Source organism: Triturus cristatus, chromosome 11 (assembly GCF_964204655.1).
Source record: "Triturus cristatus chromosome 11, aTriCri1.1, whole genome shotgun sequence".
Taxonomy (NCBI): Eukaryota; Metazoa; Chordata; class Amphibia; order Caudata; family Salamandridae; genus Triturus; species Triturus cristatus.
The window spans coordinates 158,672,324-158,698,937 of NC_140594.1; the positions used below are offsets into that span (position 1 = coordinate 158,672,324).

General features: G+C 47.1%; 1 protein-coding gene across 13 annotated transcripts in view; it reads left to right on the forward strand.

Moving 5' to 3' along the window:
- The window catches only part of CLIP1 (CAP-Gly domain containing linker protein 1), a 712,474-nt gene extending 710,585 nt beyond the window's left edge, over positions 1 to 1,889 (forward strand). For 12 of the 13 annotated variants that reach the window (XM_085636018.1, XM_085636008.1, XM_085636009.1 and 9 more), the window contains one exon: positions 105 to 1,889. In XM_085636018.1, the coding sequence (XP_085492144.1) occupies positions 105 to 333 (229 nt within the window). In that variant the 3' untranslated portion in view covers positions 334 to 1,889. The remainder of the gene's footprint in view (positions 1 to 104) is intronic. The other variant, XM_085636021.1, reaches the window with a different exon arrangement.
- The last annotated feature ends 24,725 nt before the right edge of the window (positions 1,890 to 26,614 follow it).

Sequence of the window (26,614 nt, forward strand, 5' to 3'; positions counted from 1 at the left end):
CATCGGACATTGATGGAAAGCAACTTACCTGAACTGATGGCTGAAGCTACTTTCTTTTCAGTTTAAGCTGTGTAGGACTTATTCAAATTAACTTTTTGTTTTAGCGTAAATGGAACCCAGACAAAGAAGAAACCACCGCCACGCCTTTTCTGTGATATCTGTGACTGTTTTGATCTCCACGATACTGAGGATTGTCCAACGCAGACACAAACGCCTGATTCTCCTCCCCATACTACATATCATGGCAGCAGAAAGGACGAGCGCCCCTATTGTGACATATGCGAGGTGTTTGGGCACTGGTCAAGCAACTGCAATGATGATGAGACTTTCTAATACAGTATAATATCTTTAAAAAAGGAAGTTATTGTCTGCACTTTGGACTGGAAACACCAGTGATGGAGTGTGCAGTCTTCAGGAACAGCAACCGCTATATTTTTAAAAGTCTTCATTTGTACTTAGGGATTGTAATAATATTTCCATGAAAAAAAGGAATAATTACATTGGTGTAATCTGTGCTTGAATCACTTGACATTAAAATATGGCTACCAGAAGAAATTACTTATTATATTAGGTGACGGGTTACTCCATTCGTCCCTGCTGCTTTCTGAAATCTAACCATCAGGGTAATCAATTACCCTCTTATAACCACGTTTGCCTACAGGACAACAGGACTTTGCCAGATGGAACCCGGTTTCATTTTTATCTAATTTAAGCTCTTAAAAATGATGCTGTTAATTATTTTCATATTTGCACTACAGTATTTAATAACTTCATTTGTACATTAAACGTTCTTAAGCTTTTGACACTGGAAGGTATAGAGAAATGTTGCACATTCATTATTCACTAGATTTGTTTGATTTTACCAAGCACAAATTGTGCACTACTTAAATATCCCACTGGTCCCCCATTCACTAAGGTTTTCACATTTGACACAGAATGAGTGATAAACCACACAAATGTGTTTTTTCTCTTCATGTTTGGTGTTAATGTGTAATAACATGACATCAACACACATTGGAGAGTTGCAAAACAGGTTCAAATACAAGCAAGTGCAATAGTATGTTTGAGGGGGCTTTTTTAATACCTGGGTGCTGCATACACTAACTACCATTTATGTGATATCCCGCTCTGCGTTATTTTCGTTTCTATGTAGTGTTTATATAAATAAAGTTATATTTTGGAAATGAGGTGATAGAAGTCTTCAGTTTCGAGTTTTTAAATGTAATAAACAATTTTAAACAGTATCTTGAATGTGGAGAACCACGATATACCCAGAACAACAGCGTGGGTTGTTTTCTATTCAGCAAGTCAACTTTTTAAAACCTCAATGTTGGGAGATTTTTCCCAGTTTGTTTTCTGTAAGAAATTCTCCCACCATCAATGTATCCTGTAGCAGGTATTCGTAACTGAATTGCAGAAAGTGGTATTCCAGCCGTTTTTTCGTTGATACCCTTTCCCCCTTGCGAATGTTCTATTTGAATGTCAGAAAATACTGCAGTTGTAATTGTGGATTTTCTAAGCCGGAGCATTTGATAAGCCTAAAATAGAAGAAACCAAACAAAAGGTGCATTTCTGATGGTTCAAAATGTTTATTCAAATGTGTTCTAGCATATGTACAAACTAGCAATTAAAATATTGTGTTATTTCCATGTTTCTTGTACAAAATTTGTGAGTCCAACTCATACATAAAACTGTATATATGTCTTTGATGTATTTTTCTCAAGAAAATTGAGTACTTGAACCTGAAGATTTTCTTCTTGTAATAATTCTAAATTTTTGGAATGAATGTATTATAGTTACAGACCTGTTGTGGGAAGGATAACTTGGGAAGCAGTATTATTTGGTCAAATGAGTGTGTTGTATCTACTTTAATAAATTATTATCTTTGAGCATTTGTTTTTGGTATTTTCATGGCGGCAAACATGGTGATGTTAAGATTTATTTTACAGTTTTTGCAATTTAGTTGGGGCTGTTTTTGCAATGGGGATCACTTTTAGAATTGACTTCAGTAGGACAAAAATTATGAAAGGCCCCATCACATTAGTTGTTATCCTTTTCTGGGAAAAGAATTGAAATGTGCATAAGAAAGGAAAATGTCACATACACCTCTGTTTCTGTATCTCTGGTCATGGAAACCTGTTTCTGTATCTCTGGTTATGGATTTAACCTAACGGTTTTTTAATCCTGTGTACCAACTTTGAGTGCATGTCAGAAGAACATAACTGGTGTGTGTTCTTTAGTGCAACTCTTGAAGAAAAAAAGTTGGCTATGTTTTATTTATTTTTTGGCAGTTTCCGTATGCATTTGACCAACATTAAAATAGCCAGAATTCCTGGAAGTAAAGCTATTTTGAAACATAAGTGAACGTATCTTATTGAGTTATGGGATAGAAAGACAGTTATATTTCTTCTCAGCTTTAAAGTGATTTACTAGTGTTTTACGGAGTACAGAAAATGCCCTTTGGATTAAATAGTTAAGATTATTGTGTTTATGTTCAAGATTTACATTGACACATTTTCATTACGTGTAATTAAAATATGATGCTCAAAAAGACAGTAACACACCTTGAATAACAATTCTTTTTGGTCAAGCGCAAACATAAAGATTAGGATGCCAGTCTTTTGATGCAAAGAAAGCAACTAGACCTCTAGTCTAAATGCCCTCCTTTGATCTGAATGAGAAATAAAAAGGGAATTAAAGATCATTGTAATTTGCAGTGGGAACGTATCCGAGGATAAAGTGTAAAAGAATGCAATAGTATTTTGTGATGCTGCTTCTTTCACCTGGCTCCTCTCAGGTATCTCTGATCTCGTTTTGTTCAGAGAAAAATGTACCAAACGTTGTTTTTCTCTTTATTCTCTCTTAAATGGTAACCTGTGTTTTCTGTTCATAAACTTGACCTTCAGAGCCAGCAGAACAGGAGTGACTGTGCTGTATAGTTGCTACAAGAGATGTTCGATGGGCTGTCTACCACTTTAGAAGTTTATAAACATTTCATGGAGTCACAGTAAATGAAAATGCAGAAAATGTTTCTTATTGCACAAATCTTTTTGTTCACTATGCTGAGCACAGCAAAGACCAAGGAAGCTTTCAAGCATCCAAAACAAGTCAAACTGTCACAAGAAAGTACATTTTCCAGGCACCCTGCCTACTATGTTGCCCAGGTCTTGAAAAATTCTATCAATAATGTGTATGGCCTGAACATAGCCTCCAAAATGCTTCAGGCCAAAATAAACATAACTGGCTTCTGCTACACATAGTGTACCTGCTTTGTACAGTACTCCCTGCTTACTGATTTAGAACATCATGTGTGTCCAAAATGCACACTGCCTTGTGCTATCACTTTGTGCATCCCTTGTACACATCACCTTGTGTTCCTCTACTGTATTACACTCATCATTTTGGCTACAAATCATCCTGTGCTTCTCTGTTGCACGTCACCCAATTCCCATTACTGTACATGGGTACGTCTGATTGTTGGTCTTTGTGCAGTGATGGTTATATGTTTGTTGGTCTTAGTGTCTGGGTGCATTTGTTTGTTGGCCTTTGAAATGGCTAACCCGAGAATCTGTATGTTCTGTGCTTAAGGTTGCATGCACTATCCAATGCAATAACAGTTGAATCCTCTAGATGCCTCATACTAAATTTCTATTTTTCTGCATCAGGTACGTTACTTTTCTTAATCTCTTAATGATTTGGTAGTTTCAAATGTTCAATTGTCTTTTTTACACTAAATTTGATTTTGTTTAAAGATTATTATTTCTGGCACATATTTAAAAAAAAATATTCAGGATACCATAATACACCATTAGTGCACATATTATTGCCAGTTTCTCACAAAAGCACCTCCTGGTTAAAAAGAATAAAACCAACTCCCCTTGCTGTAACCCATCCTGACATCCGTCTGAATATCAGACCCTTGAAGGCTGTCTCATTTCTGACCCCAAAGAATACTCTTGATAAAGTCTAATCCATCTTTTCTTAAGGACATCTAAGTGAGTACATGAGTTTGGGGAAAAACGTTCACTGTTTAGCAGTGGCAACTCCTCCTCTAAGGTGGAGGAACGTCGCCCGCACTGCCATTTGAGCAGTGTAATAAAAATAAAATGATAATAACATAATGTTATTATCATTTTATTTTTCACTGCCGACTCGGAGCCAGGTTAGGGCGTGGCTGGCCAGAGCAGGGGGAGGAGTGGTTTGCACTCCCTAAGTGCACATACGGTTTGGCGGCCCTCTTGGGCCGACCAAACCGTTATGCGCCGTTATGCGCCGTTATGCGCACTTTGCATGTTCTCCACTAGGCTGGAATGTACAGCCTGGGTGGAGAACATGTACAGGCTTCCAGTCCCTCTCAGAGCACCGAACCACTGTGCTCAGACTAATCACAACATTGCTTTAAAGCAACGTTGTGATTTTCTCGGAGCCTGGGTGCTTCAGGCCTGTGCTGTCAATGCACTGCCGAGAGAAGAGTACGGAGGAGAGGCGGCGGCGTTCGGTTACCAAGTGCGTTTTTTAAATTTTATTTTTCGCCGCACCACCCCCGTTCCGAGGCAGACGCCACTGATGTTTAGGAGCAGATATTACATGATGCTGTGAGAAGTATGCTTCCTTGTGTTCCTTGACCATTTTTCTGGGCGTGTGCAGGGACTCAGTTGCAAGATCTTGTCTCCTGCAAGACTTTGCAGGAAGACACAGTCCCACAGGGTTTGACGCTGCTTTCTTTCTAATCAGGGCCGGTCTGGGAACTCAAAGCACCCTGGCAATTTTGTGAGACCAGTCCCCTGGTGAGGGGGGAGCACAAGTGTGAAGCACTGCTGCTTTTGTTACTGGGGGCCGATATCGCAGCACTGCTGCAAAACCAGCCCCCAGTAACAAAACTGGCCCCCAGCACTGCAAACCGGCCCCCACCCTTTTCAGCCTCTTGGGGATACGCCCAATGCCTGGTTTGTCCGGCCCGGTTTCTGATGGATAGTGATAACCAGAGACCCCTCAACTGCAGAATATTCCTAGGTGCCAAAGACAATTGGTCTGTAGGATTTGCATTCCCTATGATCTTGCCACGGTTTTCCGATAAGTCTAATTGTCGCCTCTGCCATGGAAGGAGTGATCCATTCCTAAAGGTATTGAAGAGTGCTATACATAGGGAGATCCGCATTTCTCCAAACACCTTATGGAAATTGGCTATAAAGTCATGTGAGGCCTGTGATTTTCCTGACTAGAGTGTTCCCAAAGCTTCCCGACCTCTGTAGATTCAATAGGACTATCAATACATTCTTTCTGATCTTCTGTAGTGGTTTGTAGAGAGAAGGTTCATACAGATATGTCTCCCTCAGCTTTACAGTCTTGTCCCCTACTGCACAGCAACAGGTAAAGGTTTCTGAAGGCCTCTATCTTTCACCCCTCGTCACTCACTGTCTCCTAATGTATGACCTACTTTGTATTTTAACTGTAAGGCTAGACCTTTGTCTGCTGGATTATTTTTGGTATAGTGTTTCTGTTTTAGCTTCAGGGGTGTGCGTTCCACCAGTCAGTTTGCAGAAGGGTCAATAGGCCCATTAGTTGGTTAATTTTCTGTGCTCTCGTCACTGAGGTGCACATGGTGTTTATTTCTTGTGACTCCCTCAACTCAGTATCTTGTTGATCTCGATTCAACAATGTATTGGTTAGGGCTTCCATTACAGTCAATGTGCCCCTAACATGTGCTTCATTGCCTTCCATTTGGGGGCTAAATTGGTGTCATCTACTTTTTGCAAATCTAAGAATTCCTTTATTTGGTCTTTATTCTGACCATATGCCCAGGATCTCAAAGAAAATTCTCCCCAAGCCTCCACCTCGTTTTGGGTCCTAGAGTCTCTCCACTTTAATAATAATTGTTATATCTGCTATTTCTGCTGTCTGAAACCTCCCCAATAACTTGTAATCAACAAAGGCGTAATCTATTCTTGTATAAGTCCTGTGAACTATGGAGTAAGAGTATTATCATTTCAATATGCAGGCGCCTTCACATGTTGACCAGTCCCAAATCCTCCACCATTCTCAGTTTTTACTTGCTGACAGTTGACTGCTCTGTGGGGTACAATCCATTTATGCTCCCATCCCAGACCACTTTTAAATCTCCCCCTATTAATATTATTTATACATATAGTGGTCTTTAATCACTATTTGACCAATAGTAGTCGATAACTTGCCGGACTAAACTGTTTCAAAGCAGGACGTAGTCTGCCAGAGTAAATGCCCCGTGGCTATGTGAACAGATAATGAATTTCTTTCCCTCAATGTTGTGGCCCTTAGGATGTCCCTTAAATCCAAATATCCTAGTGTAGCCTTGCGGTTTGCTAGACCCCTTGGAGTCAACCTATCTATCAATCTTTGGACTCCCCTGCAACACTGTTTTCCTCAACAAAATCCAAAAGCTTGGACAGAAAACAAGTAGGCAGGCCTCCCGTCCCGTTTTCAGGACTATAATGTGGTCATAATCAGTGGGAGCCCAACAGATTACCTCGTAACATTCCAGCCCTAACTTCCTTGTCTCTCCTAACATCTGACATTTTGAATAACGTTGAGACCATGTCGAAGAAAGATGGCCACTCCATTGTTTTTAGTGATAGATGAGTAAAATGCATTCTGGCCTGATCTGCAAGGGTTTCAGTTCTGTTTCCTGCAGCCGAAGAATTTTGGGCCTCTTCTCTTCAACATATTTTCATTTCAGTGTTCTTTTTGAGGTAGAGTTAAGACCTTTTATATTCACCAAGAACACATTAACCATAAGAAAGATCTAATAATGCGATATCTGAAAGAGACACGTTAGTGATAGATTCCTTACCTTAGAATATCCCCCGGCGTCAGATTGGATCCGGAAAGTTTTCGTCAGAAGTACCCCTACGCGTCGGTAGGCGTCGTCCTGCGGCTACGTGTATGTCGTTGGCGTCGTTGTCGCGAGATGACTTCGTCAGAGCTACTTAGACGTACCCACGCGTGCTGACGTAAGTTCTTTCTTTTTCCGTGCCAGCAAGCGCGGATCCGAGAGAGAGTGGTACTCCTAGTCAATAAAATTGACTTGTATCTTGTTTTTGTTGACAATTCGACTTTTGATGCAGCGGGGATGCCCGGGTTTAAGTCCTGTTGGGACTGCCATCGGACCATGTCGGTGACGGACCCGCTCAACATGTGTCTCTTCTGCTTGGGGCACGCCATCTCCCTGAGACGTGCCCCGATTGTCAGGCCATGGCACAGACGACTTGCGGGAGCGTTCCCGGTAGTTGTTGGAGGCCCGGCACTCGGTACCGCGCCACTCAAGGTCCCACTCCCGTGGGAGGTCGAGGGATCGCTGGCGCAGCCAACACCATCGTTCATCGGAATCGGGACAGGTAAGTCACAAGCGCCATTAAATGCCAAAGGAGCGGCTTCGCTCTTCGTCTACCCCTCACTGGTTGCGGGATTCGGTGGAGGGGGCGGGTGGTCACTCCCCCGCGGCTCCTTTGGGGCCTCCGTTGTTCCCCGCTGCTTACCCGCATTGTTGGGGACCGTACGTGCCTCCGGAAGAAGTACAGGTACTTCTGTCGGCCATGGGCCGTTTCCTTGTCCCATCCTCCGGAGGTCCTTTGGGCCCCACGAACCCCTAGGGTGGTTCTGCCCCCGTCCCGCCGCCTTTGGCCCCGGTTACTCCGGCAAGATACCCTGTGGCGCTGTTGGCTCCGGCCTCGTCGCTACCACCGTTGGCTCCGGCCTCGTCGCTACCACCGTTGGCTCCGGCCTCGGCGCTACCACCGTTGGCGCCGGCCTCGGTGCTACCACCGTTGGCTCCGGCCTCGGCTCTGCCGTTGGTTCCAACCTCGGCGCTGCTGTTGGCTCAGGGCTCGGCGCTGCTGTTGGCTCAGGGCTCGGCGCAGCCGTTGGTTCAGGCCTCGGCGCAGCCGTTGGTTCAGGCCTCGGCGCAGCCGTTGGCTCTGGCCTCGGCGCCACCGTTTGCTCCAGCCGTAGCACTGCGGGAAGCCTCGGCGTGGCAGTTGGGTCCGGCCTCAGCGCCACCTTCGTATTCGGGTCCGACCTTGGTACCGCCTTCGGATCGGGCATCCGCTCCGGCCTCGGCACCGCCTTCGGATCCGGCTTCGGCACCAGCCTCGGCGTTGTTGCCTCCAGGGCCGGATTATGTCGAGCCTGCCTTGTCCTGCCTCCAGTTCCTATTCTTGACCAAAGGGGATACTAGGAGGGGTCTGAGGACCTTCTCGCAGCTCGCTGTGAGGATGATCTACACTAGATTGACAATATGGAGGATCCCAGCAAGCTGGAATTATCTCCACACCCTGATACACTGTCCCCCTCCTCCGTAGCTACGGAGGTGGTGGGTTCATTCTGTGATATGGCACAGGGGAGGCTCCTAACCTCAAATTCCCTACAGTGCCTATCAGGGTAAATCTCACTGCAGTGCTTCAGCAGCGGCCTTCTCTACAGAGCTGCTCCTACCCTTCAATAACGCACTTTAAAAGTCACACAGGGGCGCCTTTGCATGCAAGGCAACCCCAGTTTCATCGCACAGCACCTACCGCCAGAGTGTCTAGTGGTCCAGGGCTCTGCTTCTCCAAGGGCCTTTTGGCCCTCTGTTCCAAATCTGTGTGGGACACGGTGGCGCAGGTGCTGCCACAGTGTCTAGCGGAGGCTTGGAAGGTGCTCTCTCAAGCAATTGCCGAGGGCAAAGATGCGGCGGGATTCACCACCCATTATGCTCTTGACCCCGCATCCTCCATGGGCAGAGCAATTTGTATAACAGCAGGGTGGGTCCCAGGGCTAGAGGGCAGATCCGTCAACCGCCACCCCTACCAACACTGCCTCAAAACCTTCCTAGTCTGCTGTTTCAGTCCACTGTTTCAGGCTCACCGCACGCCAGGGGGCGGCTGGATTCGCCATCACCTCCTCCACTGGCGCGCCATCACTTTACACTTTTTAGGTGGGTTCTGTAAACAGTCCGAAGGGGCTACTCCTCCCCTTCGAGACTACTCCTCCTGCTCTGCCACGTCAGAATCACCGCATGTCGGGGGATCATTTGACACTTTGCAAACAGGAAGTTGCGGCACCCTTGGCATAGGGGGCCATCGAGCGTGTTTTAGACCTTCGGAACGTCAATCGCTTCCTATATCCGCAAGACTGGATGGTAGCGTTACACCTCCAGGACGCCTAATTTCTCCTGCCGTCCCACCGGCGTTACCCGCGGTTCACGGCTGGTCACGAGCACTTTCAGTTCACCGGGCTCCCCTTTGGGCCTTACCAGCGCCCCTCGGGTGTTCCCTAAAAGTGCTGGAGGTGGTCGCAGCTCGTCTGCGCAGATCAGGGGTTTCAGTCTTCCCCTATCTCGACGACTGGTTGTTGAAGGCGGGCTCACCCCAGGCTGCCGACCTCCTGCATTTGCTGGGGTTCTCCATCAACGTGCCAAAGTCGCATCTGATTCCCTCTCAGAAGCTCCTCTTCATCGGAGCGGTTCTGGACTCGGCGTACTTTCGGCTTTGTCCTCCCAAACAGCGTGTCCGGGACACTCAGGCTATGATTCCGATCTTTCAGCCCTTGTCCTGGGTTTCGGTCAGGAAGACACTGAGGCTGCTGGGCCTCATGGCTTCCTGCATCCTGCTGATCAATCATGCCAGATGGCATATGCGAGCTCTGCAGTGGAACCTGAAGTTCCAGTGAACGCAGCATCAGGGACACCTGTCCGGCTATGTCCAGATCTCAGAGGGCACGGCACAAAACTTGCAGTGGTGGTTTTTCTGACCAGCGTTGGGTCAGCAGCAGGTCCCTTTCCCTTCCCTAACCGGAGCACACAGTGGTGACGGACGCTTCCCTCCTGGGATGGGGCAGCTACATGGGGGAGGCAGAGATCAGGGGTCTCTTGTCTCAGGCAGAGTTCATGCTCCATATCAATCTTTTGGAGCTCAGGGCGATCCTACTTGCACTGAAAGCATTCCTTCCCCCTGTCAAGGGGGGAGTAGTGCAGGTGTTAACAGACAACACCATTGCCATGTGGTACTGCAACAAGCAATGTGGGTGGGGTCGTCGACCCTATGTCAAGAGGCTCTGTGTCTCTGGACATGGCTGGAACATCAGGGCATTTTCCTGGTGGTTCACCACTTGGCAGGTCCTTTGAACGCCAGGGCGGACACACTCAGCCGTCTGTGCATAATGGATCACGAATAGCGTCTTCACTCGGAGGTGGCGCAAGGTCTCTTTCACATGTGGGGAGAACCTTGGTTAGATCTATTCGCCGCCGAAGAGACCGCACAATGTCCGCAGTTCTGCACGTTGGAGTTTTCAAGGCAGCCCTCGCTCGGCGACGCTGGAGTTGCGGTCTGTTATACGCCTTTCCGCCTATACCACTTCTGCCCAGAGTGCTGAAGAGGTTCAGGCGCGATCGGGCCCAAGTCATTCTTGTGGCACCAGACTAGGCTCGAAGGGTTTGGTATCCCGAGCTACTCAGTATGAGCGTGGATCCCCCAATCCGACTGCCTCTTCGGGAGGATCTCCTGTCGCAGCACCAGGGGACGGTCCTCCACCCGAACCTGTCCAGCCTCCACCTCCTTGCATGGAGATTGACTGGCGACAGTTGATTCCATTTGACTTGCCTCCTGAAGTCTGTAATGTGATTCTGGCAGCCAGGCGTCCCTCAACTAAAACTGTATGCGCCTGTCAGTGGAACAAGTTTGTGGCATGGTGCACAGCAAAGGCTGTGGATCCCCTTTCCGCCCCTCTTTCTGAGGTTCTCCTCTTTCTTCTTTCTATGGCCCAGCAGGGCTCTGCTCTGGGCACCCTAAAAGGTTATCTTTCTGCTATCTCTGCTTTCTTACGGCTTCCTGATCAGCCTTCTCTTTTCAAATCCCCTGTTTCTCGTTTCTTCAAGGGCATTACTCACATGTTTCCTCCAGTCCCCTTCGTAATGCCTCAGTGGGATTTGAATCTAGTCTTGACTTTTTTGATGTACGCTCCCTTTGAGCCTCTTCACAATTGTCCTTTTCGTCTTCTGACTCTTCAGACTGCTTTCCTGGTAGCCATCACGTCGGCTAGAAGGGTGAGTGAGCTCCAGGCTCTATCTTCTAAGCCTCCTTTTCTTTCTATTCACCCGGACAAGGTTGTCCTCCGGACTCGTCCTTCCTTTCTTCCGAAAGTGGTGACTCCCTTTCACATCGGGCAATCTGTCACGTTGCCCACCTTCTTTCGGCCTCCGCATCATTCGAAAGAGGAAGAGAGACTCCACCGTCTGGACCCAAAACAGGCGCTGTCCTTTTATTTGGACCACACCAAACAGTTCCGGGTGGACGATGAGCTTTTTGTTGGATACGTGAGTGCTAAGAAGGGGAGGGCAGTACACAAGCGGACCATCTCGCGGTGGGTTGTCTTGTGTATAAAGGCTTGTTACTCCTTGGCTAAAAAGAACCCTCCTGTAGGGCTGAGAGCCCATTCCACCCAGGCCACAGCGGCGACTACTGCCCTGGGCCGAGGGGTCCCTTGCAGGACATCTGTCAGGCAGCAACATGGGCCTCGCTGCACACGTTTGCTAAACACTATTGCCTGGACAGCCAAGTCCGGAGAGACGGCTTCTTTGGCCGTTCTGTTCTCCAGGACTTTCTGGTGTGATCTTGGCTTGCAGACCCACCACTGGGGTTGGTATTGCTGGGGTATCTATTCTAAGGTGAGGAATCTAACTAACGTGTTTCTTTCAGATGAACAAGTTACTTACCTTCGGTAACGATGTATTTGTAAGAAACATTAGTTAGCCAGATTGCTCACCGACCCACCCATCCTCCCCGTTCTGCGAACCGACATCTAGGGTTAAGGCTATCCTTTTCAGGGCCCTAGATTTTTTGGCACCAGTGTCGGTCTCTTGCATGGCTCTGCGTTCCTGGCGCGAAAGCTATGTACAAGAACTGATGTCAGCTCGCGAGGGCGGCGTCTAAGTACTCCGACGACGTCATTCCGGCGCAAGACGACGGACACGGAGCCGCAGACGACGCCTAGCGACGCGCAATGGGTATTGCTGACGAAAAATCTTTCCGGATCCAGCCTGACGCCTGGGGATATTCTACGGTGAGGAATCTAACTAACTAATGTTTCTTACAGATACATCGTTACCGAAGGTAAGTAACTTGTTCTTTACTGATAAAAATATAGCAATATTATGTGTTTAGAGGAGTTCTGACAACTTTTTGGCCTAGGGCCACTGCACCTGATGCTCCATTCAAATCATGACCCTAGTGCCCAAAAGAAAACTACACTTGTGACTGCCTGTTTAATTATAAAATATAGCAATATTAGGTATTTTGAGGAGTTCTGACAACTTTCGGGCCCGGGCCACTGCACCATTCAAATAATGACCCTGTTGCCTGCATAAACTGCACTTGTAACTGCCTGGGTAGTAGTAAAGTATAGCAATATTTCGTGTTTAGTGGTGTTATGACAACTTTTTGGCCCAGTGCCAGTGACCTGCTGCATCATTTAAATCAAGCCCCTTTCAACTGTAAGGTAACTGCAATTATGATTGCCTGTTTACTAATAAAATGTAGCAATATTAGCTGTTTAGAGGAGTTCTGACAACTTGTTGACCCTGTGCCACTGCAACTGCTGCACCATTCAAATCATGACCCTAGTGCTTGCTAGATTACTGCACTTATGACTGCCTGTTTAGTTCTAAAATATAGCAATAATCTGTATTTAGTGGGGTGCTTGGAGCTTTTGGTCCTGGTGCCACTCCACCTGCTGCACTATTGAGATCATGATCCTAGCGCTTGCTAGATAATTCCACTTGTGACTGCCTGTTTAGTTGTAAAATATAGCAAAAATCTTTGTTTAGTGGGGTGCTGAGAGCTTTTGGTCCTGGTGTAACTGCGCCTGCTGCACCATTCAAATCATGACCCTGTTGTCTGCAAAGTAACTGCACTTGTGTCTGCCTGTTTAGTTTCAAATTTTGGCAATAATCTGGGTTTTGTGGTTTCCTCAGAGCTTTAGGCCTCCGTGCCACTGCACCTGCTGCCTCATTCAATTCAAGTCCCTTTTAACTGCACGGTAACTGCAATTGTGACTTCCTGTTTAGTAGTCAAATATAGCAATATTATGTGTTTAGAAGAGTTCTGACAACTTTTGGGCCCGGTGCTACTGCCCCTGCTGCACCATTCAAATCATGACCCTGTTGTCTGCAGGGTAACTGCACTTGTGGCACCCTGTTTAATAATAAAATAAAGCATAGATCTGATAGACACATCTAGCCGCAGTTTCCTTACCTTTGAACTCCCAGGCATCAGTCTGGATCCGGAAGATCTTTGATAGATGTACCCCTCATCGTGATGTCGTCTGGGTCGTGTTCCTTGTCGTCGTGACATCCGCGTCTTTAATATAACCGCCACTAGGGCACGCTGACGTCAATTCTTTTCTTTCGTGCTCGCCAACGCAGATCTGTCGGAGAGAACTACCCCCTGTCATTTTTTGACAGACTTTTTTCGACTGTTTGTCAACTCCTTTTGGTGTGTAGGGATGTTTAACAAGAAGACCTCTGGGTTCAAGCTGTGCGGTGCCTGTCACCGCGCCATGTTGGTCACAAATCCCCACCAAGTGTGTCTCTAGTGCCTGGAGTGCGACCACGACACAGTCGTGTTCCAACTGCCGAGCCATGGCACTGAAGGCTTTGAAGGAGCAGCCCCTAAAGCTGATTGTGACACGGCGTGTGGCGCCACGGAAGTCGCCTCGTCAATCTCGTTCCTGCTCTCGGTCGAGAGGAAGGTCCAAGCACAGTTCCGGAGGGTCGAAGTCCTCTTCCTCAAAGTCATCGCGGTCAGGTAAGATTCACCACAAGAAACACAAGAAGTTAAAGCGTGCTTAGGCTTCGTCCCGTCCGTCCCCCGATGAGACAGCGAAATCTCGGCATTCCAGGCCCCGCTCCGCAGAGCGGGTGCCTGGGTCTGCTCTGCATTTCCCTCCCTTTCCGGAGCTAGGAGCGATCCCCACCCAGTTGAAAGTGTTTTATGACACCATGTGGGCCATATTTGGGCGGCCTGATCCTGCCAGCGTGCCTTCGGACCCCGCAGGTTCAGATGAAGGAGACCCCGTGGGTACTGTGCATCCGGCACCCTCCTACTGGACCCGGGTCTGCACCGGTTCCAGGCGTAACCCGAAGTGCCCTTTCACAGCGCCGTGTTCAATGCCGAGGTCCTCTGCATCACCTGCGCCCACCAAGGGCGCCTCCCAAATTGTTATTCCGGACGACGAGGAGCCTGTCGAGCATCCATTGACCCCAAGACCGGGTCCGACTGAGCCATACGGCTCCATGCCGTTCAACCTGTCCTATTCTGAAGGGTTAGGAAGAGACAATGAGAATTGGGAGGGGCAGCGGGATCCCTTGGAAATCCCGCAAACTCAAGATTTAGAATGGTATGAGGAACTGGGTGATGCCAGGGGCCTAGACACCTCCCCAGATTCTGACATGTTGTCCTCCCCCTAACCTACCTACAGAGGAGGGGGCGTCATTTGCTTTGGTGGTGCATAGGGTTTTGGAGGTCTTGGACCTGCAGCTTCCTACGGTGGCAGTCAAGACTAACGTCTTGATAGAGGTCCTGCAGCCTGGTGTCTCCACCTCTGAACCCTTGCTGCCATTCAACGAGGCCTTGTTGGATGTTCTTCTGGGCACCTGGTCCAAGCCCAGCACAGGGGCTCGTGTGAACAGAACGATTGCCCGCCACAATCGCCCTGCACGAGGCAACCAAGCTTTCCTTACCGCCCACCTCACCCAACAAGGCTTAGTGGTCCAAGCTTCCATTTCCCGTGGTGCGTTCCCTTCCGCACCCCCGGACAGGGAATCCAAAAGGCTGGAAAGCTTCAGGAAGATCTTCTCTTCCACCAGCCTGGTATTGCAGTCGGTGAACACTGCATGCCTTTTGGGCCGTTATTCCTATTTGATATGGGATACAGTTGCACAGGTGCTGCCCAGAGTCTCAGAGGAGGATCGGATTCTGCTCTCCCAAGCTATTTCAAACAGGAGATGTAGGAAAGTAGGATCTGCTTTCATGGTTACCCCCACTTTTTGCTGGTGTTGTTCTGTTTTATGGCTGATCTGGCTGGGATCCTGCTAATCAGGACCCCAATCACTGTGCTTTCTCCCTAAATTTGACAGTGGTAAGTACAATGATACCTTCCAAATTGGCTACTGGCGTCCCCATGTAACTCCCTAGTATATGGTACTAAGGTACCCAAAGCATAGGTACACCAGTGGGGTCTCCTGTGGGCTGTAGCATGTCTTAGGCCACCAATGAGAGATCACTTAGGATGCAATGGCAGGCATGCAGTCACAGTTTATGTGAGTTGGTGCTAGCACCACTTAAGGCCTTACGCAATGGCTAATTATATATTGGCTGTGCCGAACCTGGGCATGTTTGGTATCAAACATGTTGGACTCATACCCCAGCACCGTTACCGGTGTTGGAAGTATGATTCCATGCACTTGGGGGGTCTCCTCCGAGATGCCCCCAGTCCCCCAGGTATCAGCCTTCCTAGGTCTGCCAGCAAGCTAGTGCTGCCGCCGTCCCCAGACACGATTCTGCCCTCCTGCGGCTGAGCTGGGTTTGAGCAGGGCAAGGTAGAACAACAGGTTTGCTGTCACAGGGAGGTGTGACTACCTCTCAGACAGGACTTAGTGTATTGGGCGGGGGTGGGGGCGCTTGCCAGCACCAACAGACTGCTTTGAAGGACATATTTGGTGCCCTCCTTGCCTACTCAAGTTTGAGCAAGTTCTGGGAGCCCTTGTCTCCCGCTCTGCCGCAAAACTGGACAAAGGACATGGGAGTATGACCTCTCTCAATCCAAAAAGGTATACTTATGTTTTATTTTAGAACCAAGCAGGACTTGGCACAGGTAAGTAAAATATACTTTCAAATGCAAGACTGTTCAAGGAAATGCAGTTGTGATTAAAGTTGTAATCTTTACAGGCTTGTATATGCTTTGGGAACAGTTTAAATTACGCAGTAATTACTTTTAGATTACTTTTTAGTTACTTTTGGATTACTTTGAGTATTGGCGGTGGTAGGTCTAGATACCACACCTTAGGATCTCACAATACAAGGTAAGTAAGACATTTCATACATTTACTGTTAAGTTCTCTTTTCTCCATACAAAAATCAGAAAAGTGTTAGTGGTTTCTCATGTAAGTACACCACTTACGAGTGGGAGTTTTGAGGGTTAGGACTAAGGTTCCCCAAGGTCTAGTTGGGCACTCAAGTTGCACAACCAGCAGCACTGAGGCGGCCGGTTGCAGAGTGCAAGGCCCAATGTTAGCCAATGGAGCTAAGGGGGCCTTAGGTTAGGTACTGTTGACAAGCAGGCCACTCGGTTGGGGAAGCAAAGCTTCTGGGGTTAAGGTCAGCACTGCAGGGGCCAATGACCAACACAGGAGCTGCTGCACCACCAGCGGCACTGTGGTAGCAGGGTGCAAAAAGACATTGGGGACCCTGTTCGTTTCAATAGAGACCTTTAGTAGTGCGAAGTTGCTGCAGGATCGGGCTGGGAGACTTCCTGAAGGTGACCACTGGCTGGAGAGGTAAGTTGGGTTCTTGGGGTTGGGCCACCCCAGGCTGTGGGGTATCTGGTGCAGGGGTGCCTTCTGGTGTCAGGTTTTCTTACCAGGTCCGATCGCGGTCAGGGGGACCCTTCCAGTTGAGGCTGCAGGCAGTGTCTCGAAGCTTGAGGGTGGTCAAGGATCATTAGATCGCAGGTCAGGATCACTGGCAGACCTCCTTGTGGTATTGGGTCACTTTAACTCAGGCTGTGGGTGTCGGGTGCAGAGTGGTACGGAGTCGCCGGAATCCGGATTCTGTGGGTGAGTCTTTACTTGAGCAAATCCGGTGGTCACAGGAGACGGAGTCTGTAAGAGGGTTGCAGGGCAGGTCCTCCGGGCTCTAGGAGTTGCTGGCTGCTGGACTGGCCGGGGTTCTTTCTGTAGGCAGGTCGTAGACAGGACAGGCCAGTTGGGCTGGGGCCAAAGCAGTTGGTGTCCTCTTCTTCCTGGGCCAGCACGGCTCTTCGGTCCTGCCTCTTTCTTCCTCAAATCTGAGGAGGCAAGGCTCAGGGTTGCCCCTTAATACTAAACTTAGGGGCGTTTAAGGGGCGTAAAGGTCGGGAAGGGGCTTGAGCCTCTCCCTAATTGGTTGAGTCACCCCATTTTCAAGAAGACTTTTAGATTTGTGCTTCACCTCACCTACCCCACCTGAAGGGTGGGGTTGGCAAAGGTGGGCACACCTCTCTTCCTAACTTGGATTTCCCACCGATTTTCCAGCCCAAAGTGGGGCCAGAACCAGTGGGAGCCAGTTGCTAGGGCAGCAAAAGGCAGGGACAGCTTCCAAAGGAGGCAGGCCTTTGAAGCTTCCCCTTTTGTGGACCCAGCCCATCCTGGGGAGAAGGCATGAGACCTCTGCCCAGGATGGCCTTTGTTTCTGGACCTCGAAAGTGGAGGCTGTTTACCCAAGGGTCCAGAAATCTGTCTGGTGGTGGCAAATGGCAGGCAGCCTTTCAGAAACCACACCAGGGCTGGTCGATTTTATGGAGGCATCTCTAAGATGCCCTCTGAGGGCATTTCACATTAAATCTGACACTGCCATCAGTGTGTGTTTAATGTGCTCAGAAGTTTGCTACCAAACTTCTCAGTTTTTAGTACAGCCATTATGGAGCTGTGGAGTTCGTAATGACCAACTCCAAGACCATATACTCTTTATGGCTTTGCTACAATTCCAATTTTTAAGACTGGGCTTAGACACTGTAGGGGTACAGGGTTCGAGCCACTGTACCCTCACCTTAGGGCTAGTGCACCCTGCTAGTTGGGCGACTTAGGCCTTAGGCAGTGCGTTGCAGACTTGTGTGCCATGTCGAATAGGTGCTGCTGCCCTTAGAGGCCTTCCCTGGTCAAAGTGCCCCTGGTACCCATAGTACCTTTTACAAGTGGCTTACCTGTGGCCTGAGATGTGCCAATTGTAGGTACAAAGGTAAAGTCTTGGGAAGAATGCAGGCCCTGGGAACCTGATTGGCAGGGACCTAGGGCAACTCAAGGCAGGTTGCATCAGATGTCAGGCAAAAAGTGGGGGGTAACCATGCAAAAAGGGGCACTTTCCTACACCCCTCCCCCACCCCGCCCCCAACGAAATAGGATGAGACTAACCTTTCCCAAGAGAGTCTTCATTGTCTAAGTGGGAAAATCTGGAAAGGCCATCTGTATTGGCATGTGCAGTCCCAGGTCTATGTCCATTCAAGTTTTGGGTTTTCTCCTTTCATCTGCATTAGCCGTCTGAGAGGTCTATGGTCAGTTTGAATTAGGAAGTGAGTATCAATTAGGTATGGTCTCAGCTTCTTCAGGGACCAAACCACAGCAAAGGCATCCCTCTCAATGGCACTCCAACGCTGCTCTCTGGGGAGTAGCCTTCTGCTTATGAAAGCAGCAGGTTGGTCTTGTCCATCATCATTGTTTTGGGATAGGACAGCCCCTATTCCTAGCTCAGAGGCATCAGTCTGCACTATGAACTGCTTGGAAGTCTTGTGAATAGGTGCTGAGTACATTGCCTCTTTCACGGTATCAAAAGCCTTTTGGCAGCCAACTGTCCAGTTCACTTTCTTGGGCATCTTGTTGGAGGTGAGTTCTGTGAGGGGAGTCACAATGGACCCATATCCCCTCACAAACCTCCTATAATACACAGTCAAGCCAATGAGTGCTCTGTGGGTTGTTGGAGATTCCCAATATAGAATGGTCTGGATTTTTTGTTGAAGGAGGGAGGCATGCCAACCTGCCAGTACCCTGCAGTTAAGTCAAAGGTACTTAAGTATTTGGCAGACCCCAACTTATCTATAAATTCATCAACCCTGGAGATGGGGTGTGCATCTCTCTTGGTGTTAGCAATGAGGCCTCTGTAGTCCACACAAAGCCTCAATTCTCTCTTTCCACCTTGTGGATGAGGTTTGGGGACTAGGACTACGGGGCTGGTCCAAGGACTCTCAGAAGGCTTAATGACTCCTAACTCTATCATCTTGCGGACTTCAGCTTTGATGCTTTTCTTGACTTGGTCAGACTGGCAATAGATTTTTGTTTTGACAGGCAAGCTGTCTCCAGTGTCCACATCATGGGTATACCAGGGAGTCTGACCAGGGACCAAGGGAAAGAGCTGTGCATACTGTTGCAGAACCTGTCTGCAATCAGCTTTCTGTTAGGCAGAGAGGGTGTCTGAGTAGACAACTCCATCCACCGACTCATCATGGGGGCTTTAAGAGTGGTGGTGGGGAAGAGGTTAACTCCGTCTCCTGATCCTCATCAGTACCCATCAGAAGGGTTACATCAGACCTGTCACGATAGAGTTTGAGATGGTTCACATGTATCACCCTTTTGGGGGATCTGCTACTGCCCAGGTCTACCAAGTACATGACCTCAGACCAGGATAAGGTATGGGCCATTTGTCCTAGAGGGCCCTTGGTGCCACTGGCTCCAAAACCCACACTTGTTGCCCCGGTTGGAATTCTACCCGTGCAGCTTTTTGGTCATACCTGAGCTTCTGGAGCGCCTGGCTGTCCTCAAGGTGTTTGGATGCTTTGTGCATGTACTCTGCCATCCTGGAACAAAGGCCTAGTACATAGTCCATCACATCTTGCTTTGGTACATGATGGGGTCTTTCCCATCCTTCCCTCACAAGTGAGAGTGGTCCCAACTACCTTTTGAGGCATCTCTCTATAGGCGAAAGCAGTCAGAGCAACAGAACATCCCACCTCCTTTTGAGTTTTTCAGGGAGTCCCATCATCATGCCTTTCAATGGCTTGTTAAATCTTTCAACAAGACCATTGGTTTATTGTTGGTAAGGTTGTGTGAACTTATAGATCGCTCCACACTCATCAAATGTGTTTTAAGTATGCAGATATGAAGTTGGGACCTCGATCTGACACTACCTCCTTAGGAAACCCTACCCTGATAAAGACACCAATGAGGGCCTTGGCTATCACAGGGGCTTTAGTAGTCCTAAGAGGAATGGCTTCAGGATACCTAGTAGCATGATCCACTAATATTAGTATTAATGTGTTCTCTGTGGCTGTGAGAGGTTCAGGTGGACCCACCATATCCACTCCTACCCTCTCAAAGGGTCCCCCAACCACTGGTAGTAGAAGTAGGGGGGCTTTGGGTGTCTTCCTGTTTTGCCACTGGCATGACAGGTGACACAGGAGCTTACAAACTCCTTCACTTTTTTGAATATCTGGAGCCAATAAAAGTGGGTGACCAATCTTTCCCAAGTTTCAGTGTGGCCCCGATACCCAGCTAGGGGAATGCCATGTTCTAAAGTGGGTAGGAAGTCCCTATACAACTGAGGCACTACCACTCTCCTAGTGGCTCCAGGTTTGAGGTCTCTGGGTTCAGTGTACAGGAGTCCTTCCTCCTAATAGACTTAGTAGGAGCCGCTGACCTCTCCCTGCTCCCGTGCAGCAGCTTGCTGCCTCAGGCCTCAATAGTGGGGTAGACCTGCTGCCCAAGGCACAGCTGTTTCCTAGATGGCCCCCTGGTCCTAAGAGCTCTATCTCGTAAGGTTCATGCTCCATGGGCTCAGTTCCTTCTGGGGCTGACAAGTCCTCTGCCGGAGGAGAGGGGTCCTGATCTTTTTGCTGTGTGGAAGCTGTTTCACCAGTCTTCCTACCTTTCCTCTTGGGAAGTTGGGCCATCATTTCAAGCTCCAATCCTCCTTTTTTCACCCTGTGCTAGGAACTGTGCTTTTGTCTTTACACACACTATCTCAGGGATCTGCAGCATGGCTACATGTGTCTTTCTCTCTACCTCAGCCCATGCTGAGGTTTCCAGATCATTTCCAAGCAAATAGACAGCTGTGAGCTTTGGAGACACCTGTTTCAGGCCAGTAACACCCCCATCCCCTCTACCCCCAGTCTAATATCACCATAGCCATGGCATGGTTAGTGGTGACACTGTCAGCATTGGTAACTGGTTAGGTTTTTCCAGTTAGGTATTGCTCTGGAGAAACCAGTGTATCGCTCACCATAGTGACACTGGCCCCTGTATCCCTCAGGGCTTCTATCTTAGTCCCACTCACTAAGAAGTACTGCAGGCACTTCTTAAAATTAGGGGGCCAGACAGCCAAAGTGGCTAACCCTCCTTCCCCTTCAGAGACTAAAACAGCCTCAGTGTGAACCCTGATTTGCTCTGGGCACACTATTGATTCAATCTGGAGATTTGCCATACCAGTAGAAACTGTTGGGGGACAAGGAGCTGGTTTGTTGGGACAGGCAGCATCTCCAGTTCAGTGTCCCTTCTTGTTACAGTAAAACACCAGGCCTTTGCAGGATCACAAATGTTCCCCTTGTACTCACTAGTGGGCTGGGAAGATTTCTTGGGCCCACCCCCCTGACCAGGATTTGGGGGGCCTTTAGAAGACTCTTGTATTTTATCTTTGGGTTTCTCACCCTCTTTCCCCTGGGGAGAATTTGTGACCCCTTTTTTTTCACTCCCAGTGGTTGTCTTGGTTACCCTTATCTTGATCCAGAAGTCCGTCTTCTTTCTTGGGGAGAAATTGGACCTAGTTCTACCAGATGCCGATGCAACTTTTTATTGATGCAGTTACTTAAAATGTGTTCCTTTTTTAAACAAATTATAAAGTCCTTCATAATCCTGCACTTTACTTCCAGTAAACCAGCCACCTAGTGTTTGTACTGAGCAGTCTACAAACATCCACCCAGGACTGACTCTGGGATGTTTGAGCCCCCTTAATTTAATTCTGTACTCCTCAGTAGTGAGTCCAAATCCCTCAATTATGGTGCCCTTCATGAGTTTATAGGACTCTGCTTCTGCCCCATTAAGGGTCAGAAGTCTGTCTCTGCGCTTACCAGAAAACAGTTCCCACAGGAGTACCCCCCAGTGAGATTTCCTCACTTTTCTGGCTTCACAAGCCCCCTCAAAGGCTGTGAACCACTTGGTGATACCATCACCATCCTCAAATTTAGAGACAATCCCTCCATATGTAGTTGAGGAGGTTTGTCTAGGACTTCTTCCTCTTCACTACTTTCCCCCTTCTCTTGAAGGTCTTCACCTTCTTCTGTGGGGTGGTCCTTTGCATGCCTTGCCAGGAACTCCTGGAGTTGTACCCTGGTAGGGACTGGGGGCCAGAACCAGTGGGAGCCAGTTGCTGGGGGCAGCAAAAGGCAGGGACAGCTTCCAAAGGTGGCAGGCGTTTGAAGCTTCTCCTTTCGTTGACCCAGCCCATCCTGGGGGAGGAGGCATAACACCTCTGCCCAGGATGGCCTTTGTTTTTGGACCCAGAGAGTGAAGGCTCTCTACCCAGGGGTCCAGAATCTTGTCTGGTGGTAGCAAATGGCGTGTAGCCATTCCGGAACTACACAAGGGCTGGTCTATGTTCAGCGGGCATCTTTAAGATGCCCTCTGAGTGCATTTTACATTAAATGTGACACTGGCATCAGTGTGGGTTTAATGTGCTGAGAAGCTTACTAACAAACTTCCCAGTTTTTAGTAAAGCCATTATGGAGCAGTGAAGTTTGTAATGAACAACTGCCAGACCATATACTTTTTATGGCTTTACTACACTTATAGTTTCTAAGAATGGGCTTACACACTTTAGGGGTACAGGACTCATGCCACTGTACCCTCACCTTAGGGTTAGGGCACCCTTGTAGAGGGGTGACTTGCCTAGGCCTAAGGCAGTGGGTTGCAGGTGATTCTTCACTTTTCTCTGCACCAAAACACGCAGCCTGCATTAGCAGTGTGTGGGTGTTAAGGTACAAGATCTAAAAGGGTACCACAATAGGTGCTGCAGCCCTTAGAGGCCTTCCCTGATCACAGTGCCCTTGGTACCCATGCTACTTTTTATAAGATTACCTGAGACCAGAGATATGCCAATTGTGGGTACAAAGGTACAGTCTTGGGAAAGAACACAGGCCCTGGGAACCTGATTGGCAGGGACCCAAGGCACAACAAGTCAGGTTGCATCAGATGTCAGACAAAAAGTGGGGTGTAACCATGCAAAAATATGTACTTTCCTACACTACATGATTAGTCTTCGTAAAACAAGCTACTAAACACTCCTTCTGGACTAGGCCTGAAGGCTGCTCTCTACAGCTAACACTTGGAGAGCTTTCTATGGTTGTCTAAGACCCCTAAAATCAACATAAGGGTTGCCTGGATTAGTGCAAGGTGCTTCACTTGAATACGTGTAAACCATATACTAAGCCAGCCTCCTACATTGGTGTGCAGCGGTTGGGATTTACGCCTACAATGTTTTACCAGCTAATCTAGGTGTGGTTAGATGAAAAACCATCGCTAGCATTAGGCACATATAAAAACATTTTGTTAAGGGCCTAGCACAACCCTTTCTACAATCTTTGGATGTTTAGTTTTTTCACTAGGGTGGATAGGTTCAACACCACACTACACCCAGTCACTATGTCTTTAATGGTGGACCCCAGTGGGTCACAACCCTCTAGATACATTGGTCTTAGGTTCCAGGAACTAAGGACCCTGGGTGCCTCTAGAAGACTAAAGACAGGTAGCAACCTTAACACGAAGATACTCTTAGAAGTGCTTCAGCAGGATGACCTCCAGAATCCTGATAGGTCAGAAGGTGTCATGATCTCACAAAAGTCCAACACCAGCATAGGTTTACCATTGTAGCACTAAAGAGGATTTATGTTCCCTAGCTTGAACAGGACTGATAAGTTTACTGGTGCATTTGCTATTTATATTAATTGAACATGAACCCTGTGTGTTAAAAGAAAGAGTTCTTACTTTTAAAAAGCTGAATTTCCCAGATGATTTTTTTTTTAAGTTGCTCATTTGATTTATGCATTATGCAGAATGCAAATAGATTGTTAATTAGATGCTTAGCGCAGTTTTGCATGTGCTGTCCGTTAGCGGTTTACACATGTGCTTAATTTCCTGAAGAAATGTGTCCGCGCTTACACGCGCAAATTGTCAAGCCTCCCCACCCTTGACGTGCAACTCAGCACGTGTATGGATCCCTATAAATAAACACCAAGCGCTGGAGTCAAAAGCTTGGCCTCCGCTCTATCTGAGACGTAAATGTGCTCCAGCAGCGTTGCGTCTTCAGTCCTGGCTTTCATCTCTCGGCGGCGGCTTGAAGGAGATTCGCTGACTTTCTCGCTGATTCTTGTTCCTGTCGGGTGCCTGACTTCTGTTTGGTTGGGTCAGGCACTCCGTTTCCTGTTCCCAATCGGTCCCTAAAAAGACAGAATAAAATTAAAAAATGTGAGTTACAACCTTTAGTGAGTTACAACCTTTAGCAATTGTGTTTTGCTGCGCCAAGAAGAAAGAAAAAGGCAGGTAACTTTCCTTTTTATTTAATTTGTATGAAGATCATCTTCATTGTTTCTTTGCGACTCATCTTGGCAATTACGATTTCTCTTCAGACATGCAAAAAACGTTATCTTGGAACAAACTATGTGCATACAACTGGGACTACGAATTATAAAGCACTTAATTTAGAATTCATTTGTTTGGAACGTTTCTCCTCATGTACAAATCTTGTTTAAGAGGTGATTAGTTCATAAAGCAAATAATAAAATGTCATAGAGAATTACAAGTACTGTTTGGTAATTTATGTTGTTATTGTTTTAACACAGTGGACTAGAAAACTTGAGAAAATCAAAAGAATATTTTCCTCCCAAAAAAGACTTCTGTGAATAGTTTGTGATTAAAAGAACAAGGAATTAGGCATGTATCGTAGTTATTGTTTTCTCTGTGTCCGAAAGATTTATTAGAATAGTTTGGTTTTTTTGTAAAGCAATCAAAGTGACATTATAATTGTTATTGTTATTATTCCAGCCATCCAAAAAGTGTGTACCCCTATATTTCAACGCCACAGACAGAGAACCTGTACTGAGTGTCCTAGTTTATCCTGAAGACATGTGTTGCCGTTAAGATGCTTGCAATATTCTTTTTCTTTCTTTCTCTCTTTCAATTCCCCCTTCCCCTTGACACCGTTTACAGCTCAATTGTTACGAAGAGCATTGTAGATGAAAAGGGTTTCAGGGGGCGTTGGGTTCAGACATCTCCCTAAAGGAAGACCTGGAGTTTAGGTGAGTGGCTCTGACACAAGGCTAAGCCCCAAAATTCACCTTCCTTTCAGGAGACATGGACCAAGATCACATTGAGGCCCCTTACATGGCTCAATCACTAGCAGCAAATATTATAGACATAAGCTAACTTGTGGGCAATTTACAGTAGAAATGCGCATATTGCGTGATGAGAATGAAGAGTTACATAAAGAAGTGATGTGTTTTAAACCTAGAGAGAATCCATGAGACCCCTCACCTAACAAAGGAGGAAAAAACATGTTTGATTTTGGCACACATAATAAGATGCTTGGACCACCTTCCAGTAGTGAAAATCCAAAACCTGTACAAGTGACTGTTGCAGTAGCAACCCCTGTTCCTTTGGCCTTCCCTGAACGATTCACTGGGGATAGTTTAAAGTTTGCAATTTTTATCAGCGATGTCAGTTGCATTTTTTATGCAAACCACAATCCTTTCCCACTGATTCAGCCAAGGGCGCATTTGTACAATCTTATCTTGGTGGTGTGGCAGCAAACTGGTCTATTCCCTTAATTGAAAATGATGTTCCAATTTTATACAACCGGGTAGCTTTTAAAACAGTCATGCATTGTTTATTCGCAAAGCATGTTTTTGTAGAGACAAGCGATAATGAGTTTTTAAATTTATGACAGGGAACAAAAGATTTGTTAACATATATTATGACTATCAGTACTATTAACAGAAACAAAATGGCCTTAAGAAAAAAGGACTTCCTTTTTTTATTGGAGATTAAGAGAGGATTTAAAAGATGCTCTTTCCCACATTGTAGATCTTCCAGATGACTGCTCAGATTTTGTAAATCTAGTTGTAAACTTAGATCATAGATTAGGAGAAAGGAAAGTAGACGCCCAAAATCTGACACCCGGTCCTATCAGGTTAAGATAGAACGTATGGAGACTGAAAGTTAGAGTGCAGAGGTTGAACCCATGCAGATAGGAGGCATTAAAAGTCCTTTAACACCTGAAGAGAAGAAACGTCGACGAAAGTGAAATTTGTTTGTATTGTGGCAAGGCATGCCATGTTGCCCGAGACAGTCCTACAAGACCAAATAGCAAAAACGTAGCTGTCTTCTCCACTCCCTCTGTAACAACCTCGGAAAACTAACACTCTCGACTAGTACGGAGATCGTTGAGTCGAGAGAAAATCACCGTAAGATCTCCCAATAACGCAGTTGCTCGAATACCTCATCATATCACAATATAGGTCACTTTGATATTAACAGTCCAACAAAGACAAGCATTGCCTATGTTGATTGATTCAGGTGCAACAGTCAACATTTTTGATCTCAGTTCACCTAGTACACTAGGGATACCTAAAGTTTGAAAGGCTGAACTAGAACTAGCATGTGCAGTTGATGGGTCTGCTTTGTAATCAGGTCAAATGGCATATCAAACAACTCCCCTTTGTGTGTTCAACAGTCATACTGACCAATTAGTCTTTGACCATATCAATACCCCTACTTTTGGAGTAATATTAGGTGTTCCCTGGTTAACCACTCACAAAC